General features: G+C 39.3%; 7 protein-coding genes across 10 annotated transcripts in view; 4 read left to right on the plus strand and 3 right to left on the minus strand.

The window, feature by feature from the left end:
- The window catches only part of LOC137070960 (B-cell receptor CD22-like), a 34,671-nt gene extending 33,158 nt beyond the window's left edge, over nucleotides 1–1,513 (minus strand). Inside the window, exon 1 of the mRNA XM_067438591.1 lies at nucleotides 1,468–1,513. Within this exon, the coding sequence (XP_067294692.1) occupies nucleotides 1,468–1,513 (46 nt within the window). The remainder of the gene's footprint in view (nucleotides 1–1,467) is intronic.
- Nucleotides 1,514–3,645: 2,132 nt separating this feature from the next.
- LOC137079688 (histone H1-like) lies at nucleotides 3,646–4,548 on the plus strand. Its single transcript, XM_067447530.1, has one exon. The coding sequence runs from the start codon at nucleotides 3,930–3,932 to the stop codon at nucleotides 4,509–4,511; it is 582 nt and encodes a 193-aa protein (XP_067303631.1). The 5' UTR covers nucleotides 3,646–3,929; the 3' UTR covers nucleotides 4,512–4,548.
- A 581-nt stretch (nucleotides 4,549–5,129) lies between these two features.
- On the plus strand, nucleotides 5,130–5,586 carry LOC137079868 (histone H2A-like). The gene has a single exon (XM_067447542.1). The coding sequence runs from the start codon at nucleotides 5,130–5,132 to the stop codon at nucleotides 5,514–5,516; it is 387 nt and encodes a 128-aa protein (XP_067303643.1). The 3' UTR covers nucleotides 5,517–5,586.
- Nucleotides 5,587–6,249: 663 nt separating this feature from the next.
- Nucleotides 6,250–6,967, plus strand: LOC137079767 (histone H3). The gene has a single exon (XM_067447535.1). It carries the CDS (start codon nucleotides 6,250–6,252, stop codon nucleotides 6,658–6,660), a length of 411 nt encoding a protein of 136 aa, XP_067303636.1. The 3' UTR covers nucleotides 6,661–6,967.
- An 843-nt stretch (nucleotides 6,968–7,810) lies between these two features.
- LOC137071027 (B-cell receptor CD22-like) lies at nucleotides 7,811–19,276 on the minus strand. The gene is made up of 5 exons (XM_067438711.1): nucleotides 18,985–19,276; nucleotides 18,588–18,860; nucleotides 18,192–18,281; nucleotides 7,965–8,069; nucleotides 7,811–7,888 (listed from the first exon to the last, which is right to left on the minus strand). Exons 1-5 carry the CDS (start codon nucleotides 19,274–19,276, stop codon nucleotides 7,830–7,832), a joined length of 819 nt encoding a protein of 272 aa, XP_067294812.1. The 3' UTR covers nucleotides 7,811–7,829.
- LOC137079557 (uncharacterized) lies at nucleotides 13,375–15,751 on the plus strand. Of its 3 annotated transcripts, XM_067447512.1 has the most exons (8): nucleotides 13,375–13,729; nucleotides 14,600–14,667; nucleotides 14,732–14,905; nucleotides 14,983–15,044; nucleotides 15,133–15,183; nucleotides 15,269–15,337; nucleotides 15,457–15,597; nucleotides 15,697–15,751. In XM_067447512.1, the coding sequence occupies exons 1-8, from the start codon at nucleotides 13,569–13,571 to the stop codon at nucleotides 15,709–15,711; spliced, it is 741 nt and encodes a 246-aa protein (XP_067303613.1). In that variant the 5' UTR covers nucleotides 13,375–13,568; the 3' UTR covers nucleotides 15,712–15,751. The 3 variants fall into 3 exon arrangements, with proteins under 3 accessions (XP_067303613.1, XP_067303610.1, XP_067303618.1); XM_067447509.1 differs by having other exon boundaries at nucleotides 15,457–15,737; XM_067447517.1 differs by having other exon boundaries at nucleotides 14,732–14,887; nucleotides 15,457–15,737.
- On the minus strand, nucleotides 15,730–17,367 carry LOC137079551 (putative nuclease HARBI1). 2 transcript variants are annotated; one of them, XM_067447508.1, is made up of 4 exons: nucleotides 16,693–17,367; nucleotides 16,421–16,536; nucleotides 16,219–16,330; nucleotides 15,730–16,124 (listed from the first exon to the last, which is right to left on the minus strand). In XM_067447508.1, exons 1-4 carry the CDS (start codon nucleotides 17,123–17,125, stop codon nucleotides 15,751–15,753), a joined length of 1,035 nt encoding a protein of 344 aa, XP_067303609.1. In that variant the 5' UTR covers nucleotides 17,126–17,367; the 3' UTR covers nucleotides 15,730–15,750. The 2 variants fall into 2 exon arrangements, with proteins under 2 accessions (XP_067303609.1, XP_067303607.1); XM_067447506.1 differs by having other exon boundaries at nucleotides 16,219–16,536.
- Nucleotides 19,277–19,439: the final 163 nt, after the last annotated feature.

Here is a 19,439-nt window from a genome sequence, read left to right on the forward strand (position 1 = left end):
TGATCAATACACTGATCTCATTCAGCTCAACATCAAGTGTTTTTCACTTTCACACACAGATATCATGAGCTACAGATGATTTAACACTCAAATTATTAACAGCATGAATGAAAAACAGATTTAATATGTAATGAAGCAGCCGGATTTCATGAAAAACAACTCCAGAGGACGGGTGTAAATAGTACGAGTGTGCAATCTCGTGGAATGTATTCACCAAAAGGAGTTTTGGCCTCTATGGTTGGCAGTTTTTCGTGTGCATATGATACGGACTTTATGGCGTATTATACGCATGAACCACCACCCCACCACCCCATCCTAATCAAGAGTGTGTCATATATACGCCATAAAGTGGGTATGCGGAAAAACTGCGCATCATATGTAGGCCTCATTTTGGCGTATACATTTCACGAGATTGCCCACTCATACTATTGATACACATTCACATGTGATAGCAAGATGAAAAACAAATGATCACTGATTCACTACATCATTATAAACAATGCAAAAATGATGCATAAATGATAAAATCATACTCACAGAGCATTAGAGGAAGTGAACTGAGCTCCATACTGATATATTAATGACACGCTGTCAAACACACACTCTGTCTTATAGACTCAACACTTCCTGTACAAACACACAGAGAAGAAGCCGCAGTTCAGGTCAGAGTTAGCATCAAACAACACTTTTCTGCTTATACTTCATGCTTATACTTCCCTGAATTCAGAAACTAACAAGAGTTTAGAACAAAAGCAGTAGCAGAATCCTCTTTAAGAAATGTTGAAAGAGTTCCTCAATAAAGAGCTTTGTCTACATTATAAGAAAAGCCTTAATATATTCATATGTATATTATACCGATGGTTTGTTATTGATGGATGCAAAACTACATCAGACTGAATGATAAGTGATTTATTTAAATAATGGATCTGATCTTTATGCAGATCACTTTAACACAACCCTTACAAATTACTGTCAGAGTCCATCGAGGTATTGCCAAATGTTGACAGTCTCAGCGGTTGAGAAAAGGGAAGGATGAGAACACCAGTGTTACCAAGAACTTCTGGGTGATTTCACAACAAAATGTTAAAGCGTAATTAAACCACAGATATTTTGTTGTTGTTAGATTTCATCAGAATGAGAATGTGAGATACCTGAGTGACCGGATGTCAGTGTGAATCATTTAAAGCCAGTCTTCATCATTCATCTTCATCAGCTGTCAATCAAACTCCTGCAGCACCTCATCATAACTGTGTGTGTATGAAGGCCTTATAGAAGTTTAAAATGTGATAATATCAGAGGTGGTCTTTACAATGATGATCTGTATTTCATAAGTGAAATCTGTATGCGATTCAAAACTGGTCGTGAGTCCGATGACAATATTCTGACTGTCATTATTTTGGTCAGAGTCTGGATTGGTTAAACCCACAGAGCCGCAGTGAAAAACATGTCAAAGTTCAACTGACTGACTTTCTTCTGCTCTCAGGCCTTTTATATTCACTGCGGTTGCAGACATAGGTTGACACACACACACACACACACACACACACACACACACACACACACACACACACACACACACACACACACACACACACACACACACACACACACACACACACGATAATAAGTGAAGAGAAATGACATGATGATCTTGCCCTTTTTGCTTTGTTTTTATATTTCTGTGACAGGATCAATGGTTTAAAATAATAATCCACATTTTTAAAACATGACAGAGAATATTGAAGAGGGGAGTGGGCCGACACCCTTGCCTCTTTATCATATGCATCTTCATCATATGCATCTTATCCTTTTGAATGATTTTTAATAACCTCAATAATTAAATAATCAGTTATTATCCTTTTAAAATAATAAATTATTGACAATCAATTTTATGTGATCATTAATACATTTAACTATTATTTAATATGATTTTGACTCTATGTCTGCTGTATGGTTTCTAAGTTGCTTTCCAGAGACGGTCTGACAAAGACAGTCTGACCCCTATCTCTGTGCCCTGACATAGATAGCCTGACCTCTATCTCTGGGTCCTGACCAACAGGGCCTTGGAGAGAAAGCTAGAACTTCCAAGAGGTGAATCCTGCCTGTTGTTAGTAACCCCAGGACAGGAAGGGGTGGGAGGATTTGAGTCTCCCAATTTTGATTTCTTCCCATTTATATAGGGTGATTTTTCCCATTGATAGAAGTACATTTTTGTCTTTATATTTCTTTATAGAATGAGGTAGATGACATTAGACATACTTTTCTTTCTGGAGATTCGTTTGTCATGTGGTGTTGATATCTTGTTCTGTTGATTAGCTCACTGCTGCGCTAACCTTGGAGGAGAGATGTGCCCTAGAGTCTTGTGTGTGTGTGTGTGTGTGTGTGTGTGTGTGTGTGTGTTACATGTTCTGTGCAGGTCTATGGAATGGATTGGACCGCTTTTCTCACACCCTAGACCTCTTGGTGTCTTTCTAGGACTCCCCTGAAGTCAACACTACCCCAATCTTGGGACTGTCTGATGTATACATCCTGGTTAACAACAACAACATCTCCTATCTATTCTCGTGTGACACATTGTTTAGACTTTATGCCAATCAGTAATATTCCACGTGTTTGTAATGATGTAAATCATGCCCTTGAAATTGTATAACTGGTGTGGTAATGTTGTGTAGAGTAGAGTCTGGCCTGCCACCGCCCTAGAGACTCTGAAGCTGACTCTACTGATGAAACTGCAAACTATTCTTCAGTAAAATTCTCTCCGATGATTGAACATCCTGACTCCTGGTCTTCATTTTGCATATCTGATCTATGGGTCAAAACTGTCTACATCTAACAATATAACCTTAATGTCATGTTTGTTGCAGTCTTGTTGTGTGATTTGACAGTATTGCTCTTTGAATTTAAGTGTGTATGATCAGAGCCGTTGACTGTTTGGATAAGCTTTGAATATTTGACAGTCAGATATAGTCAGGACTTTTTAAGATTTATTGATATATAAGAGACTTTTATTCATATGTTCCTTCACCGTCCTTCATCCACACCAGTATGCAAATATCTTAATAGCTTTGGTTTAAAGTAATGCTGTGTGAATTCTCTCGTGAAAAAAATATAAATCAAGCACAAAACCTCTACATTATGAACATTTACAAATGTGTTTGTGACGGATTTATTTAAAGAGGCTCAACACTATATTCCTGGAAGATGGGCCTATGTCTAATAATGTCATTAGTGTTTCATTTAATAACAATTAAACTTTAGTATTTAAAAAAAAAAAAAAATCAATTTGCATTACTCTTCCATCAAAAAAATTATGTTGTCATTTCAACAAATACTTGCACACTTTACCAATAACTATTACTGAATAAAACGAATAATGTTAGTTTGTAGCTTTGAAACATGTGAGCTTCAGCAGTGACCGGAGATGAAGAACACACACACACACGTGACAGATGTGCTTCAGACTGAGCAAAACAACTTCTGAATGAAACACTGCACTGTAAGTCCTTCAGAGATCTTCCTTTCATTGAAGACATTAATAATATATTGAGTGTGTCGTCCTGGTTCTGAACTAGCACTTTGGCAATGTTAATACACAAAATGACATTAAATATACACACTGCCTTGCTCATTACCGGTGCACACTTTGGATTTGATCCGATGATGCTAAAATAAAATGTTCATAGTTGCGTGTTTTAGTCTTTAAATAAAGTTCAGTATCTCTACTCGTATGTTGTTTTAGCTTTACTAAACTGTCTTTCAACTTCATTTTTGTTCCAAATATGAAAGCAGAAAACACAATCAAAGGCGTTAGTGGAGGAGCAGACACTGAACAGAGCAGGTGTAGTCTACTCGGTTCTCATGCTGTGGTCAAAATGCGCAGCTCCGGTTAATTGTTGATCACAGTCAGTCCAGATTCGCTGAGAGAAATCATGGCAGAAATCGCTCCAGAAGCTGCTGAGACAACCGCGGCCAAGAAGAAATCACCGACCAAACGCCTGAGAATTAGCCCAGGCGTCCGCGAGCTCATCGTCAAGGCTGTGTCCGCATCGCAGGAGAGGAGCGGTGTGTCCCTCCCGGCACTGAAGAAAGCGCTCGCTGCCGACGGATACAATGTGGAGAAGAACAACTCCCGCATCAAGTTCTCCCTGAATAACTTGGTGTCTAATGACATCCTGGTGCTGGTCAAAGGGACCGGGGCCTCCGGCTCCTTCAGACTCAACAAGAAACATGCCGAGGCCAAGAAAGCAGCTCCTAAAGCGAAGAAACCCGCGGCCGCTAAGGCCAAAGCTGCAGCCGTAAAGAAGGCCAAAGCCGCGAAGAAATCACCGAAGAAGGCCAAGAAACCCGCCGCCACAGCCGCTAAGAAGGCGACGAGGAGCCCCAAGAAGGCAAAGAAGCCAGCAGCCGCTAAGAAAGCAGCCAAAAGCCCTAAAAAGGCCAAGGCGGCTAAACCTAAAGCAGCAAAGCCTAAAGCCGCCAAGCCTAAAAGGGCAGCTCCCAAAAAGAGATAAAAATCTACTGTTTGTTCCTCAACGGCTCTTTTAAGAGCCACCCCTAACTCTAAATAAAGAGCAAAACTTGTGTATTTTAATAATTTGTTTTTTTTGAAAGCAAATAGCCAATAGATGACTTGAACACAAGTCACAGAGTTCAGGCAAAATAAATTAGCAAAGTAAGCAATGTGTTCATAATAAATTAGTTAATATATAATACATATGCCGAATATATAACTTTACACACAACACTTGCTGGAGGATTGCGAGAATACAAACAACCCAACACAACATTATGGGCAGTGATACAATTATTATTACAATAAGATAACAAAACCTACAGCATCACAAGGCCAATGTGCACAGACATGTCCACAGCGATTAATATTCATATTTGTACTTGTTTGAATTTTCTATAAAATCTTTTTCAAAGTTTTCATCTTTTCTATCTAGAGTAAAAAAGGCGAAGTTATAATCATTAAAAAATGATCCGAGGAAAGGGGGTTGGGCTTTGGAGGGAAGTTCAGTGATTGGTTCAAATCTCCTCAGACTCTAAACCAATGGGCAACTGGCACTCTCCTTTAAAGGCAGTGTGTGGCGGCACTGCTCATTATTCTGTTAAGTCTGACTTTAAGGATGAGCGGAAGAGGCAAAACCGGTGGAAAGGCTCGCGCTAAGGCCAAGACTCGCTCTTCCAGGGCGGGACTGCAGTTCCCCGTCGGCCGTGTCCACAGGCTTCTCCGCAAAGGCAACTATGCCCAGCGCGTCGGTGCCGGTGCTCCGGTTTATTTGGCCGCTGTGCTCGAGTATCTCACCGCTGAGATCCTGGAGTTGGCTGGAAACGCCGCTCGGGACAACAAGAAGACCCGTATCATTCCTCGACACCTGCAGCTGGCGGTGCGCAATGACGAGGAGCTGAACAAGCTTCTGGGTGGCGTGACCATCGCTCAGGGCGGCGTGCTGCCCAACATTCAGGCCGTGCTGCTGCCCAAGAAGACCGAGAAGCCCGCCAAGTCCAAATAAATACACCAAAGCCTGCTTTTAGCGACCCAAAGGCTCTTTTAAGAGCCACACAATTTCTCCTTGAGAGAGTGATTTCATTCCATATTTGAATTTTCTTAACTCCGTAATGCCCATTGTTGTAATAACACATTTAGCTTCTCTAAAAAAAATCTGCATTTTTTTTTCTCTCAATAAGAGTCACAATATTTAAATGATCTATCCCATCTTTACTTGAGTTTCCAATAAAGCCTTTTCTATAAAATACAAATGCAGAAGAATGTAATTTGGATTGGCACTAATAATATATTATACTATACTGAAAATTAAAAAAATATTAGTCACAGGTTTAAGTGTTTCTTATGGAAATTGCTGTAATTCAAGAGCATTTTGTCTGATATTACTTTTATAATCAGATTTTCAATTGTGTTAATTTTAAATTCTTAAACTAGAAGCACATTATTTGTTATATATATAATAACGGGTTTCGGTGTACAAAATGATAACACTTCACTTATTTCATTATTTGCAATTTTTCTTGTAAACAAAGGGCGTTTGGGCGGGAACCACAAACTGTAGTCTGAAAACAGGAGACGTCATTGGTCAACTGCTGTCACGACATTAGCCAATCGAATGCCTCTGATGAGACTCCATCCAATCAGCGCATGGCAGCTCTAGGGTTAAATAAGCGCTGCGTTCTTGTGAACTCTTCATTCGTTTGTTTTGTTCAGTGCAGCCGCTGAGCTCATCAGAAACAATGGCGAGAACCAAGCAGACCGCCCGTAAGTCCACCGGAGGAAAAGCCCCGAGGAAGCAGCTGGCTACTAAAGCCGCCCGTAAGAGCGCCCCAGCTACCGGTGGCGTTAAGAAGCCTCACCGTTACAGGCCCGGTACCGTGGCGCTGAGGGAGATTCGCCGTTATCAGAAATCCACTGAGCTGCTGATCCGCAAACTGCCCTTCCAGCGGCTGGTGAGAGAAATCGCTCAGGATTTCAAGACGGATCTGCGCTTCCAGAGCTCCGCTGTCATGGCCCTGCAGGAGGCTAGCGAGGCTTATTTGGTGGGTCTGTTTGAGGACACTAACCTGTGCGCCATCCACGCCAAGAGAGTCACCATCATGCCCAAAGACATCCAGCTGGCCCGCCGCATCCGCGGAGAGCGCGCTTAGATCCACCGCGGCATCAGACGCACAAACCCCAAAGGCTCTTTTAAGAGCCACATCCATAACTGAAAGATCATTTCCATTACTGTTCTGTGTGTTAACGCAATTATGTTCTGATTCAACATTTCATATGTTATTGTTTATCTAACATGGATACATGCAGTGGGGATGATTTAAATATGTTTGGTCAATTAAATTTAAGAACAGCACAAAACGTTCTGCTTTTTCAAGATTTTATTAATTCTGAAATTGTTGCCATAACTGGTATGCAGAACAGTATGTCAGTGCTTGTTTGCTATTTGTTCTATTTTATTTAAACCCCATAGTTCCAGAATCAAGCTTTGAAGGACAGCTCGACCAACTCCTATATTTATTAGTTAAAAGTGTATATTTAATTATAAAAACATTTAAATATAATATATATATATGCAGAATATATACGCAGCAGGAGAATTGTGACAATATGAACAACACAATAATATAGGCAGTGATACAACTAAATATGAAAGAATGACAAAAAAGGCGGTTGGGCTTTGGAGGGAAGTTCAGTGATTGGTTTAAATCTCCTCAGACTCTAAACCAATGGGCGACTGGCACTCGTTTAAAGTCAGTGTGTGGCGCTGCTCATTATTCTGTTAGCTTTGACTGACTTTCATACACACTTCGGATGGCTTGTGGGTGAGTAAATCATGAGGTACTTTTTACCTCTTTAAGTTTTTAAACCTTTTTTATTATGCCTGGTATACAACTACTGTCAAATGCAATTTAAACAGTTTTGTGCCATTAAATACCATGAAAATATGACATTAAGACATTGTTTTAGGTTTAGATTGGTGTACAAATGATGATACACATTCATTTCAACTGTTATTTATTTATAAAGAACATGATGCAGAATAAAACTTTGTCTGTATGTTCACAAATTACAGAAACAAACAAAACCAAGAAAACTGAAGAACAAAATATGAAAAGATTTTACTATTGGAAGAACAAACATCATAAAGATATGAAAAAAGTAATTGTCTTTTAAGGATACGACAAATCTAAATAATAAAAATAATAACCAATAATAAGGATCATATAAAAGCACAACACTACAATATTACTCATGTTTAATGACAAATGATATAAGGTAAATAAAATGAATATTCTGAATCTTTTTAACCATGTTAATATCAGACTGAAGTTTCTTCCTCTGTTACGGCGAACTGACTTTGGTCTTCAGCAGATGAAACTGAAATACACATACAGACATTTATTCAACACTGAGAGAGAGAGAGAGAGAGAGAGAGATCAGACAGAAGTGTTACCTCTCGCTCTGTAACATTTGTAAAGCAGCACGACTGTGGCGATCAGATACGGACAAGCTGCCAGAAGAAAACTGAAGATTTTGAGGCCAGAAATCTGAGCTGACACTGAAACACAAACACAAGAACATTATTCAGCAACAACAGAGTCTGTACTAAGCTTGAAACTCAGTCCATTAAGAGTGGGATGATGTGTAAATTGTTCTTATTTCATTTAAATATCATATATATATATATATATATATATATATATATATATATATATATATATATATATATATATATATAATTTAGTACTGCCCTTCTTTGTGTGTGTGTGTGTGTGTGTGTGTGTGTGTGTGTGTTGTTTTTGCTGATGTTATAATAATAGTTAATTAAATGATATATATAGGAAAACCAAGTCCTATGTTTGGTGTTGCATACCTGATTAGTTTTCTAAAGTATTTAGATTAAGTTATAAAACTTGTGTAATCTAAAAACAAAACGTTACAAATTACTTTTTTTAGCGTTCGTGGCTCGTCTCATCGAGGCTCCTGTCTGCAAAGGTGTAATGTACTGTCTTTATAAATTATCTTCTTATTAAACTGTTTGTACACGTACAAAGTTCTCAATGCTTCAGTTTGATGTAGGGACCCTCATTATGCTGCAGTGTTAGTGTGAGGCTATTTTCAGCGTTGTTAGTGGTATTAACTAGCGATTTAATTTCACTTAATCTCTGTCCCATACACATAGCGTTATAAACTAATCTGTTTTTAGAGATTAAACTCTTTACATTCTTTTTAAAATTCATTTGTTCTGAATTCTCCATGTTCAGCATAATACAGGGTATCCGCGGGGTCTTGAAAAGTATTAAAAGGTGATAAATCAATTTTGGGGAAATTAAGACCCTTATAAAGTATTAAAAAGTCTTATCACGGCTTTATAAAGTCTTAAATTTTGAAAGTATTTTGCTCAAGCTTTGTCAAAAGAGCTTGACTCCAAAAAGTATTTATGAATATATTTATTTTCATCCCCATACGTATTTAAAAACAACGGGGCGCTCAGTCTGAGATCGGCTCGGAGCGCGCGCCAGGGATGGACATTAGCACCGCCACCAGCGGCTGATTTTGAGTTGTGGCGGGTAAACTCGAAATCAATGCTCTTGATTGAATAGCTTTTGTAAGTTTAATAAGGATAAATCTTTCATTTAAACAGTTAAATATGCAGTTATTTTATATTTGATTACTTTATTCTGCAGGCCAGTAGGCATGTGCATTATTATTTAATGTACACACGAGTGAGGTCGAGTTAAACATTTTAGTTTGAATTTTATTTTTCGGTTTTCGGCTTTGATTTCTTCTTCTTTGGTTTCGGCCAAGAATTTTGATTTCGGTGCATCCCTACTGACAATGTTCTGCTCGTATGTTGTCAACACGCTTCAAAGATGCCATAACGAATAGTTTCATTGTTGGGACTAAAAACCATAAAACTGGAAGCCATTGTAGAGCTTGTAGTATTAATTTTCACATTAATAAGGAGGTCTTAAAATATTTTGAGAAGGTCTTTAAAAAGTCTTAAAAAGGTATTGAAATTAACTTCAGGATTCCTGCATATACCCTGTAATACCAGAGATGCTCTGCAGATTACAGACTATTGCGCAACAAGGGCAGCTGCCAAGGGGGTAATCTAGCACCCGGAAAGCGTACCTCCCATAGGGGCGGCCATTGCTAACCAAGCCATCACCTGCTGTTAGCATCCCATTGACTCCCATTCATTTTTGCGTCACTTTGACAGTGAATAACTTTACATCTGAGGCGTTTAAAGACTCCATTTGTCCAGTGTTTATTTATAAAGAAACGCGACAATGTATAAAAGGCTCCATTACATTTGTATCTTACTTTATCGGCCTGTAGAAGCCATTTTTGTAAAAATAGGCTAATGATTGCATCTTACGCGACTCTGTCGCACAGTAGAGAAATTACCGTATAGACCTGAGGAGACGCTCGCAGGCAATCTTTTACTGTCTATGAGACAGTCGGGGGGGCGTGGAGACATAAAGTCTGATAAAGTGAAGGGAGAAGAATGGGGAGAAGCCCATAGTGAGCCAAAAGCAACGGAAAAAAAACATTTAAATAACATGATTCAGATTTCACTTTCCACAACTACTAGAAGACCTACAGCTGTCAGACAGGTTGCTCTCCTCACATCTACGTCCTCAAGCTCAGTCTGAGCCTGCAGTTCGCTCCGCCATCAGGAACTGAGCGCTTCTAACTGACTTCACTTTTCAACGTTGAAGTCTATGGGGACGCTGTATCCACTTCTTTTACTGTCTATAGCAGCTGCGGAGCTTGCTCTCATTTAGACCGAGATTATCCGTAGCGTTATAGAGCTGCATCCGCCATTCCGACTGGAAAGAAAGTTTTCTCGCTGGATTGCTCACACTTTAAGGACATTGCATGAGTAATGTAACAAGTCCAGTGTTATTTGAATATTAATGTTATATTGCAAGTGTATTCATTGCAGATTCTGTTTATAAGATCTATCATGTAACACTTAGGTGATCAATATTTTAATTATTATTTATCTTTCATTGTTTAAAAAACCTTGCACATGTCCATCTATGTTGATTCCAAAGCAATCATTAAAAGGCTGTCATCTGTCAATGACTGAGTTCTCTGACAAGAACACTGTGGCGGTCAGCGCACATTGATCCAGATAAATTGACCCTAAATCAGAACATTACCCCAGGTTCATTTTTCATTAAGCAATTAATTTAACTAAATGGTCTAACTAATCACATTAGAGTCTAATGTGATAAGTTTGCTATGGCAATAGCGTTCGTTGTGTGATACTAAACTTACTGTTTAACTCATTTTGATGTCACTGTATTCTGTTTGCACCTTTTTGTGCATTAAGATGCCATTTCGATCAGCAGCTTAAATAACCGTTAGTTTGCCACATTGTATCACTCAATGGATCGCCTAAATGAGATGTAAAGCATGTAAAGATCTGTATAGCAGCCTAATTTAAATCAGTGATAGTGTAATTAAAACGATTGTATTTTATACATTTCTTTGTAGCAAACCATACAACTCTTCTCAAACAGCATCCTGAGATTGTATATTAACTAGATTAAATGTTTTTTTGTTTTTAGAAATATGGAGTAGGCTGCTACGCTAGCTGGCAGCCACTGAGAGTACGTTGTTCACCGTTCTTCACCGCTTCTCTGCTGTTTTTGTTTGAATTGTTGCGGTTGCTTCTGGTTTGAAGGACATTTCATGTTGCTCGCTGCGGCTGCTCTCTCTTCTGGGTGTCGGCTGCTCACTGGTGGTCTCCCTCGGGCTTGAGCTGCATGGTGGCTGAAGTTTGCACCGGGCTAGCTTCATCAGCATTCGGTCCGCTCATAGACTGGAAAAAAATATGGACGTAGTGTCCGTGACGTCACCCATAGGATTCCGATGAGCCATTTTGAAGCTTAAAGTAGGGGCGAGCTGGGCGTTGCCATCTTGTGAGCGAGTCATCGTGTGTCACTCCCGGATAACAGAAAATGGGCAAAAAGGTGGGATGTGGGCGGAGCTTAGGTGACAATGACTATAGACGGCGGGTAAATGGCTATCCACCTGTCACTCAAAGTGACCATGCCCTTACTTATGCAGAACTTTAAGGCTTTATTTAACGTAAACGACTGAGTTATAAAAAAAAAAAAAAAAATTCACCCCCCTCACTGTTGTCATGAAGGTCAAAATTAGCCTTATAGGTGAAAACCACAATTTGTACCAGGCTGTAAACATGTTTTTTTAGAAATAAACAATGGACAAATTGAGTCTTTCACTGTCAAGTTATTCACTGTCAAAGTGACGCAAAAATGAATGGGAGTCAATGGGATGCTAACAGCAGGTGATGGCTTGGTTAGCAATGGCCGCCCCTATGGGTGGAACGCTTTCCGGGTGCTAGATTACCCCCTTTGGGAATATGTGGCAATAGAGCCACTAGCGCTGGGAGAAATGTAATCCATGGAGTGGACCACAGTGTACTGGAGCTTACAGAGACTTCCACCATCAGCTCTGTTTTCTGTTCACCATCAGCTCTGTTTTCTGTCCACCATCAGCTCTGTTTCTGTTCACCATCAGCTCTGTTTCTGTTCACCATCAGCTCTGTTTTCTGTTCACCATCAGCTCTGTTTCTGTTCACCATCAGCTCTGTTTCTGTCCACCATCAGCTCTGTTTCTGTTCACCATCAGCTCTGTTTCTGTTCACCATCAGCTCTGTTTTCTGTTCACCATCAGCTCTGTTTCTGTCCACCATCAGTTCTGTTTCTGTTCACCATCAGCTCTGTTTCTGTCCACCATCAGCTCTGTTTCTGTCCACCATCAGCTCTGTTTCTGTTCACCATCAGCTCTGTTTTCTGTTCACCATCAGCTCTGTTTCTGTCCACCATCAGCTCTGTTTCTGTCCACCATCAGCTCTGTTTCTGTCCACCATCAGCTCTGTTTCTGTTCACCATCAGCTCTGTTTCTGTTCACCATCAGCTCTGTTTCTGTTCACCATCAGCTCTGTTTTCTGTTCACCATCAGCTCTGTTTCTGTTCACCATCAGCTCTGTTTCTGTCCACCATCAGCTCTGTTTCTGTCCACCATCAGCTCTGTTTCTGTCCACCATCAGCTCTGTTTCTGTTCACCATCAGCTCTGTTTCTGTTCACCATCAGCTCCGTTTCTGTTCACCATCAGCTCTGTTTCTGTTCACCATCAGCTCTGTTTTCTGTTCACCATCAGCTGTTTTCTGTTCACCATCAGCTCTGTTTCTGTTCACCATCAGCTCTGTTTCTGTTTATCATCAGCTGTTTTCTGTTCACCATCAGCTCTGTTTCTGTTCACCATCAGCTCTGTTTCTGTTCACCATCAGCTCTGTTTTCTGTTCACCATCAGCTCTGTTTTCTGTCCACCATCAGCTCTGTTTCTGTCCACCATCAGCTCTGTTTCTATTCACCATCAGCTCTGTTTCTGTTCACCATCAGCTCTGTTTCTGTTCACCATCAGCTCTGTTTCTGTCCACCATCAGCTCTGTTTTCTGTCCACCATCAGCTCTGTTTCTGTTCACCATCAGCTCTGTTTCTGTTCACCATCAGCTCTGTTTCTGTTCACCATCAGCTCTGTTTCTGTTCACCATCAGCTCTGTTTCTGTTCACCATCAGCTCTGTTTCTGTCCACCATCAGCTCTGTTTCTGTTCACCATCAGCTCTGTTTCTGTTCACCATCAGCTCTGTTTCTGTTCACCATCAGCTCTGTTTCTGTTCACCATCAGCTCTGTTTCTGTTCACCATCAGCTCTGTTTTCTGTCCACCATCAGCTCTGTTTCTGTCCACCATCAGCTCTGTTTCTGTTCACCATCAGCTCTGTTTCTGTCCACCATCAGGGGCCTGTACCATGATGGTAGTTTAACAAACTCAGGGTTACAGGATTAGTTTTGAGTTGACAAAACCAAACCGATGCAATCAGGCTTAATTGGTACCATGATGCAGCTCATCAACTTTCTCTGTCAACTCAGGCTTTAATCTTTAAGCTATGATTTCTTCACGCGCGTGCACATAAAAGAGTGACGTCGGCACTAAACAACCAATCGCGTTCGATATGGATAGAGCGAGAGCTATATATTTTTCCGCGGAGGAGCAACAGCTTATTCTTCAGAAATATGAAGAATATAAGGCTGTATTTCAAGCACGCAGCAACACTGTGTCTGCTGCCAAAGCAAGAGAAGAATGTTGGAGGAAGATTGCTGATTGCATTAATGCGTAAGTGTAAAAAAAAAACATTCTATAGGTCATTCATGTAAAATTATGTGTATAAGCTACACTGCAAAAATGCTCTTCTTACTTAATGTTGTCTTGTTTCTAGTCTAAATATGTACAAATTCTTAAATCAAGATGCATTTACTAGATAATTGAATGACATAAGATATTTTTTCTTGAAAATAAAATCAAAATTAATTGAGTTTTTTCTTAAAACAAGCTAAATGGGGTGAGAAAAATAATTGTATTTCTGTGTGGGACAAAACCAAGAGAATTTCTGTTTTGTCCCAAACAGAAATAAGATTATTTTCCTCTCTCCATTGGCAGATATTTTTGTTTGTTTTAAGCAACTCACTTAATTTTTATTTTTATTTTCACACAAAAAAACTAAATATATATATTATGTCATTTAATTATCTAGTAAATACATCTTGATTTAAAAATTTTGGAAACCGAGAAACTACTAAAGAGCATTTTTTTTTTGCATTGTAATGCAGCTACTGTATATGTGTGTTTGCTTGTAACACTTTACAATAAGATATTTGTTAAAATAAGTTAATGCATTAGCTAACATGAAGTAACTATGAACATAAGTTTTGCATTGATTTTTTTTTCTTTGTTAATGCTAATGGCAACAATTCTTCATTTTACTTCACTGTGCTAATGTGAAGTAACTAATGTTAACTAAGGCCTAACTAATGTTAACAGCTACAACTATTGATTTTAAAAAATGTTTTAAATGCTAAAATTAAATGTGTGTGTGTGTGTGTGTGTGTGTGTGTGTGTGTGTGTAGATGGATAGATATCACACAACATATGTGCCAATGTATTGGCTATTACATCCTAAAAAAAATTATATTCATTGACTTTTAGATGCAACCCCAACTCCAAACGTTCTTGGCAGCAGATCAAGACAAAATATAAAAATATAATTCAAAGTGGTGAGTATTTACCACAACCTTGTATTATTTTTGCGAACATTTTATCATAAACACTTGTTTGCAGCAAACAGAAAAAAGTCTGAAATACGTAAAACTGGGGGAGGGCCACCTCCTCCAGAATACACTGTGGCGGAGGAGTTGGCTATAAGTAATAATAAGGGAAGGCCAATTATGGATGGCATTACAGATGCTGTGCAATCTGACCCTGGTGCTGGCTCCTGTAAGCAAGTGACAATGGGTATGTGTGCAATGCATTACTATATTTTATTTTATTTGATTACTCTAATAACTTCTAATTTTTCTAACTTTCTGCAGTAGAGGGCAATGCAGTGTCCCTGTTGAAGCCTGCACACATGCACGCAGTCTCTCACACAGATGTCAGTATGCAGCAGACAGAACACCATGCATGAACATAGCCTGCTTTATAACAGTTATGCTTTACATTGGCCTACTTTTATTTATTAGGGTAACGCAAATGAAGACACTCTCTCTGTGTGTTCTGAAACAGCTGCTGAGGTGAATGCACTGGACTTTTTTTTATTATGACACACATTTGAATGTGTCATAAATAAGTGACTGGCCATTACACTTATCTTTATAGGATTTTTCACAACCTGCCCTAGAAACTGAGGCCTCTACTTCAATGGGCTACAGGAGGAATGTGAACAAAGTAATGCTTTAAACCATTGACATAAATTACAGTCAGTCCTAGTCATGCCACTTTTTTTTTTTTTTTTTTATTTGGCCTCCAGAAAACTTTAAATTGTTTGTGGTGGAATTATGTTTCAGGTGGAAACAGACTCCGTCAGGGTCCTTTATAAAAGGAGTCTAGAACTAGACTGTTCCCTAAAGGAGCTGGACTGTGAGCTGAGAAGGCTCCAAATTAAAAAAATTAAATTGGAGATCAAACAGCTGGAAAAACAGATCTCAGTATGTGACCTTATTTAACCAAGTAACACTTTAGTATGAACATTCTATGAATATTTATTAATTTAAGTGAACTTTCTTTTGCTCTTTCTTCCTCCCTAGCCAGAAGACCAATAAAACAGTTTGAGACCAGTCTACAGTGTCAATGTGCTTTTATTAAGTAAAATATTGTGTTGTGATTGCATCTCTGACAGCTGCCCCAGCTGGGTGGTCAAGTGTGATGGGGTCAATTTCATCGGGGAGAAGCTGGTTTTGTGGTGGTACTCGCTCCTTTCTGATGGTGGCTATATTGTGCAGAATGGCACATGCAGCCACTATCTGAGATGCCCGCTCTGGTGACACTCTTAAGCGCCGAAGGCAGTTGAAACGTGCCTTTAGGATGCCAAAGGTCATCTCGATCTTGACCCTGGTTTTACTGAGGGCCACATTGAAGCGGTTTTGTGGCCCTGTGTGAGGATCAGGATGGGGAGTTAGCAAAAACCTCTGGCATGCATAACCCCTGTCTCCTACCAACAGGCCATCAAAAAGCCCTGTCATGGAACAGAAAAGGGGAAAATTGTGTAAGTTTGTCACAACTAAAATGAACACTTCAGAGTGTCTTGTACTGTACCAAATTTAACTTGCCTTCCTCAAAGCGCTGACACAACACAGACTCACGGAAAATTCGGGAGTCATGCACTGAGCCAGGCCATTTAGCATCCAAACTTGTGATCATGCATTCATGATCACAAGTCATCTGCAGATTAAATGTACGGTAAATCATTGTCCTGTTAAAGTTATTATTCAGTGAAATGTTCATCTCAATGCAAATGAAAAATCCTCTCACCTGAACATTAAGGCTGTGAAAGGACTTTCTGTTTACATAATCAGCCTCATGTTCTCCTAGAGCAGTGGAGATTGCAACGTGTGTGCAGTCTATTGCTCCTATGACTCTAGGGAATCCTATTATAGGATTTAAACAAATATATTTATTCTTAAGCTAAGGTATAATATATTTAAGTGCTCTAAATAAAATCTGCTTTAAAAAAAAATAAAACAAATAAAGATCCTGCATGTGAACGGTAAAATTGTTCATATGTCACGCTATCAATATCTTACCGGCAATTTTATAAAAGCCCTCTTTTATGGACATGGTCGATAAATGTCCAGGAAACACAATGAAGCCATTTATGTACCCCTGCAGTGCAAGGACCACCTTGCGAATGGTTCGACAAACCGTGTTTTTCCCAAGGTTCTCTGCATCACCGATCGCATACAAGTATGTACCACTTGCAAAAAATCGCAACGCAATACATACCATTTGCGGTACAGTAAGGGCATGGCTTCGACGAGTCACATTTGCAATGTGCGGCTCAAGAAGTTCGCAAATATAACAGATTCCTTCTGCGGAAAATCTGTATCTTTCATATAAGTACGTATCAGGAAAGTCAAGAGGATTTTGTCTGTCCCTAAAAACTCTTTCTCTACGAAGTGCTCTTCTAACAATTTGCGCGGAGATGTCCACAGGATTTGGTAGAAAAGGTGAAGCCATTGCAACAGACTCTGAGAATTTGTTACGTCATCTATATTTTTTATTTGCTCACAGCTGATTGGTCACACTTAAATCTGAGCTCTCGAATCCAGAACATAACCTGCCCCGGAGCAGGTTAGCCGTGCAGCGTAAGATACCATGGCAACGAACACTGATTAAAGCCGAGCTACTTTAATGGTACCTAAAACCCAGGATTGGCACAAACTAAGCTTAAACATATCTGGCTAGCCAGCTAAACCGGCTTCATGGTATAGGCCCCAGCTCTGTTTCTGTTCACCATCAGCTCTGTTTCTGTCCACCATCAGCTCTGTTTTCTGTTCACCATCAGCTCTGTTTTCTGTTCACCATCAGCTCTGTTTCTGTTCACCATCAGCTCTTTTTCTGTTCACCATCAGCTCTGTTTCTGTTCACCATCAGCTCTGTTTTCTGTTCACCATCAGCTCTGTTTTCTGTTCAGTTTTCTGTGTTGGTTGATTGTTTGTATTATTCTATATTTTTTCTTGTTATTCATTTTTATTTTTATTTTTTCCCTTTGTTGCACTTTGAGATTCTTTGGAATGAAAAGTGCGTTATAAATAAAATATATTATCATTATTGTTATTATTATTATTATTATTATTATTATTATTATTATTATTATTATTATTATTATTATTATGTGAAGCAAAGATTTTGCTGAAAGATCCAGCACATGGTTTATTATCCGTTGATCAGATGTGCTTGAAAGTTGTGTTCATTGCTACAGCAACAGTAGACTCTGGTACAGTGCAGTCAGAATGAAACTCGTGGTCACGAGAAAATTTTGTCGTTATCACAAGAAAACAACTTTTGTTATCTTGAGATTACGAGAAAATTAACTTGTGATCATGACATAACACAGAAAAAATATATATTATCCATGGCCGTTCAGGGCTTCCATAGTTTTATGCTCTTCTAACATAAGAGCTCTCATATAGTTCAGTCTGTCTAACATGCAGCATGTGGAAATGTTTACTAGTTTAGTTTCAGTAAAAAATGAGCAGAAATGAGATGCTCAGGCCTGTAATCACTGCAATCATCAGAGCACCTGATGGTCCTGCTGTTCCCGCTGTTCCTGATGGTCCCGTTGTTCCCGATGGTCCCGTTTTTCCTGGAGATCTTGATGATCCAGATGTTTCTAAAATAAAAGGTCAGAAGGTCAAATGACACAAGTACTTTAAGGGCAGCTAATCATCTGTAATTTGATTATTAGCCTAAATTGTGAAGCTTTTGTTGAAGGTACTTACCATCAGTGTTACATATTATATCCATTAAATAACTAGTGGAGCACATAACATTATTGAACATTAATTCTTGTGTTTTATTCTCTGTTCTCTGTTAAATTACCCACTGCTTGTTTTATTTTTAAGAAGTTGGATGCTTCTTATTTCTTATCTGTTGACTTTTTTTCCTCATGATGATCAGGAGAGATTCTCACACTCACCTGAGAGCGTCAGTGTAACTTCATCACTGGTGTGTGTGTGTCGTGATCCTCCCGTCTCTCTTCCTCTACAGCTGTAATGACCTGTGTGAGATTCACTAACAGAACTGATTCTGTATTTCTGTGACTGACTGTCATGAATCTCTGAATTATCTTTATTCCAGGTGTAGGTCCAGCGAGTGACGTCTGTCTCCTGTATGTCACATGTGAGAGTGACCGTCTGTCCTCTGAACACTCGTCCATCAGGATGAACACGCAATACAGCTTTGGGTCTCTCTGTGAAGAGAGCAAAGACCTTATTTGATGTTTAACTGACAGTACAAGATAGTGTTGATGGATGACATTAATTTGTATAATATTTCTATTATTAAATCAGTTTGTCCTGTAAAACAGCTCTCACCTCTTACTGTTAGCGTGACTCTATGACCTTGTGTTAGGTTTTCTACACCACACCAGTACTCTCCTCCATCAGAGACTCTCACATCTCTCAGTGTGTAACTCGTTTCATCTCCAGTTTTTATTATCTTGGAGTCTTTGTACCAGATAATCCTCCGTCCAGTTGAGCGTCTCGCGTCACAGCTCAGAGTAACTGTGTCTCCAGTGAACACTGAACTCTGGGGCTTCACACTTACTCTGGGTTTGGCTGTAAATATTTCACGATGATCTTGAGTTAATATCCGGTCTTCAGTCATCATCTATCTCTGCTTCTCTGACTTCTATCATTTATAATAAATTTGTCTTAATTTGACTTCACCCTTCAGCTTATTTTAATGTGTAACTGTGTGGCTGTTTTATGTTCTTCTAATATAAGAGCTCTCATAAAGAAGACATGAAGATACAGATCCTGCGAGACAT

Source organism: Pseudorasbora parva, chromosome 1 (assembly GCF_024679245.1).
Source record: "Pseudorasbora parva isolate DD20220531a chromosome 1, ASM2467924v1, whole genome shotgun sequence".
Taxonomy (NCBI): Eukaryota; Metazoa; Chordata; class Actinopteri; order Cypriniformes; family Gobionidae; genus Pseudorasbora; species Pseudorasbora parva.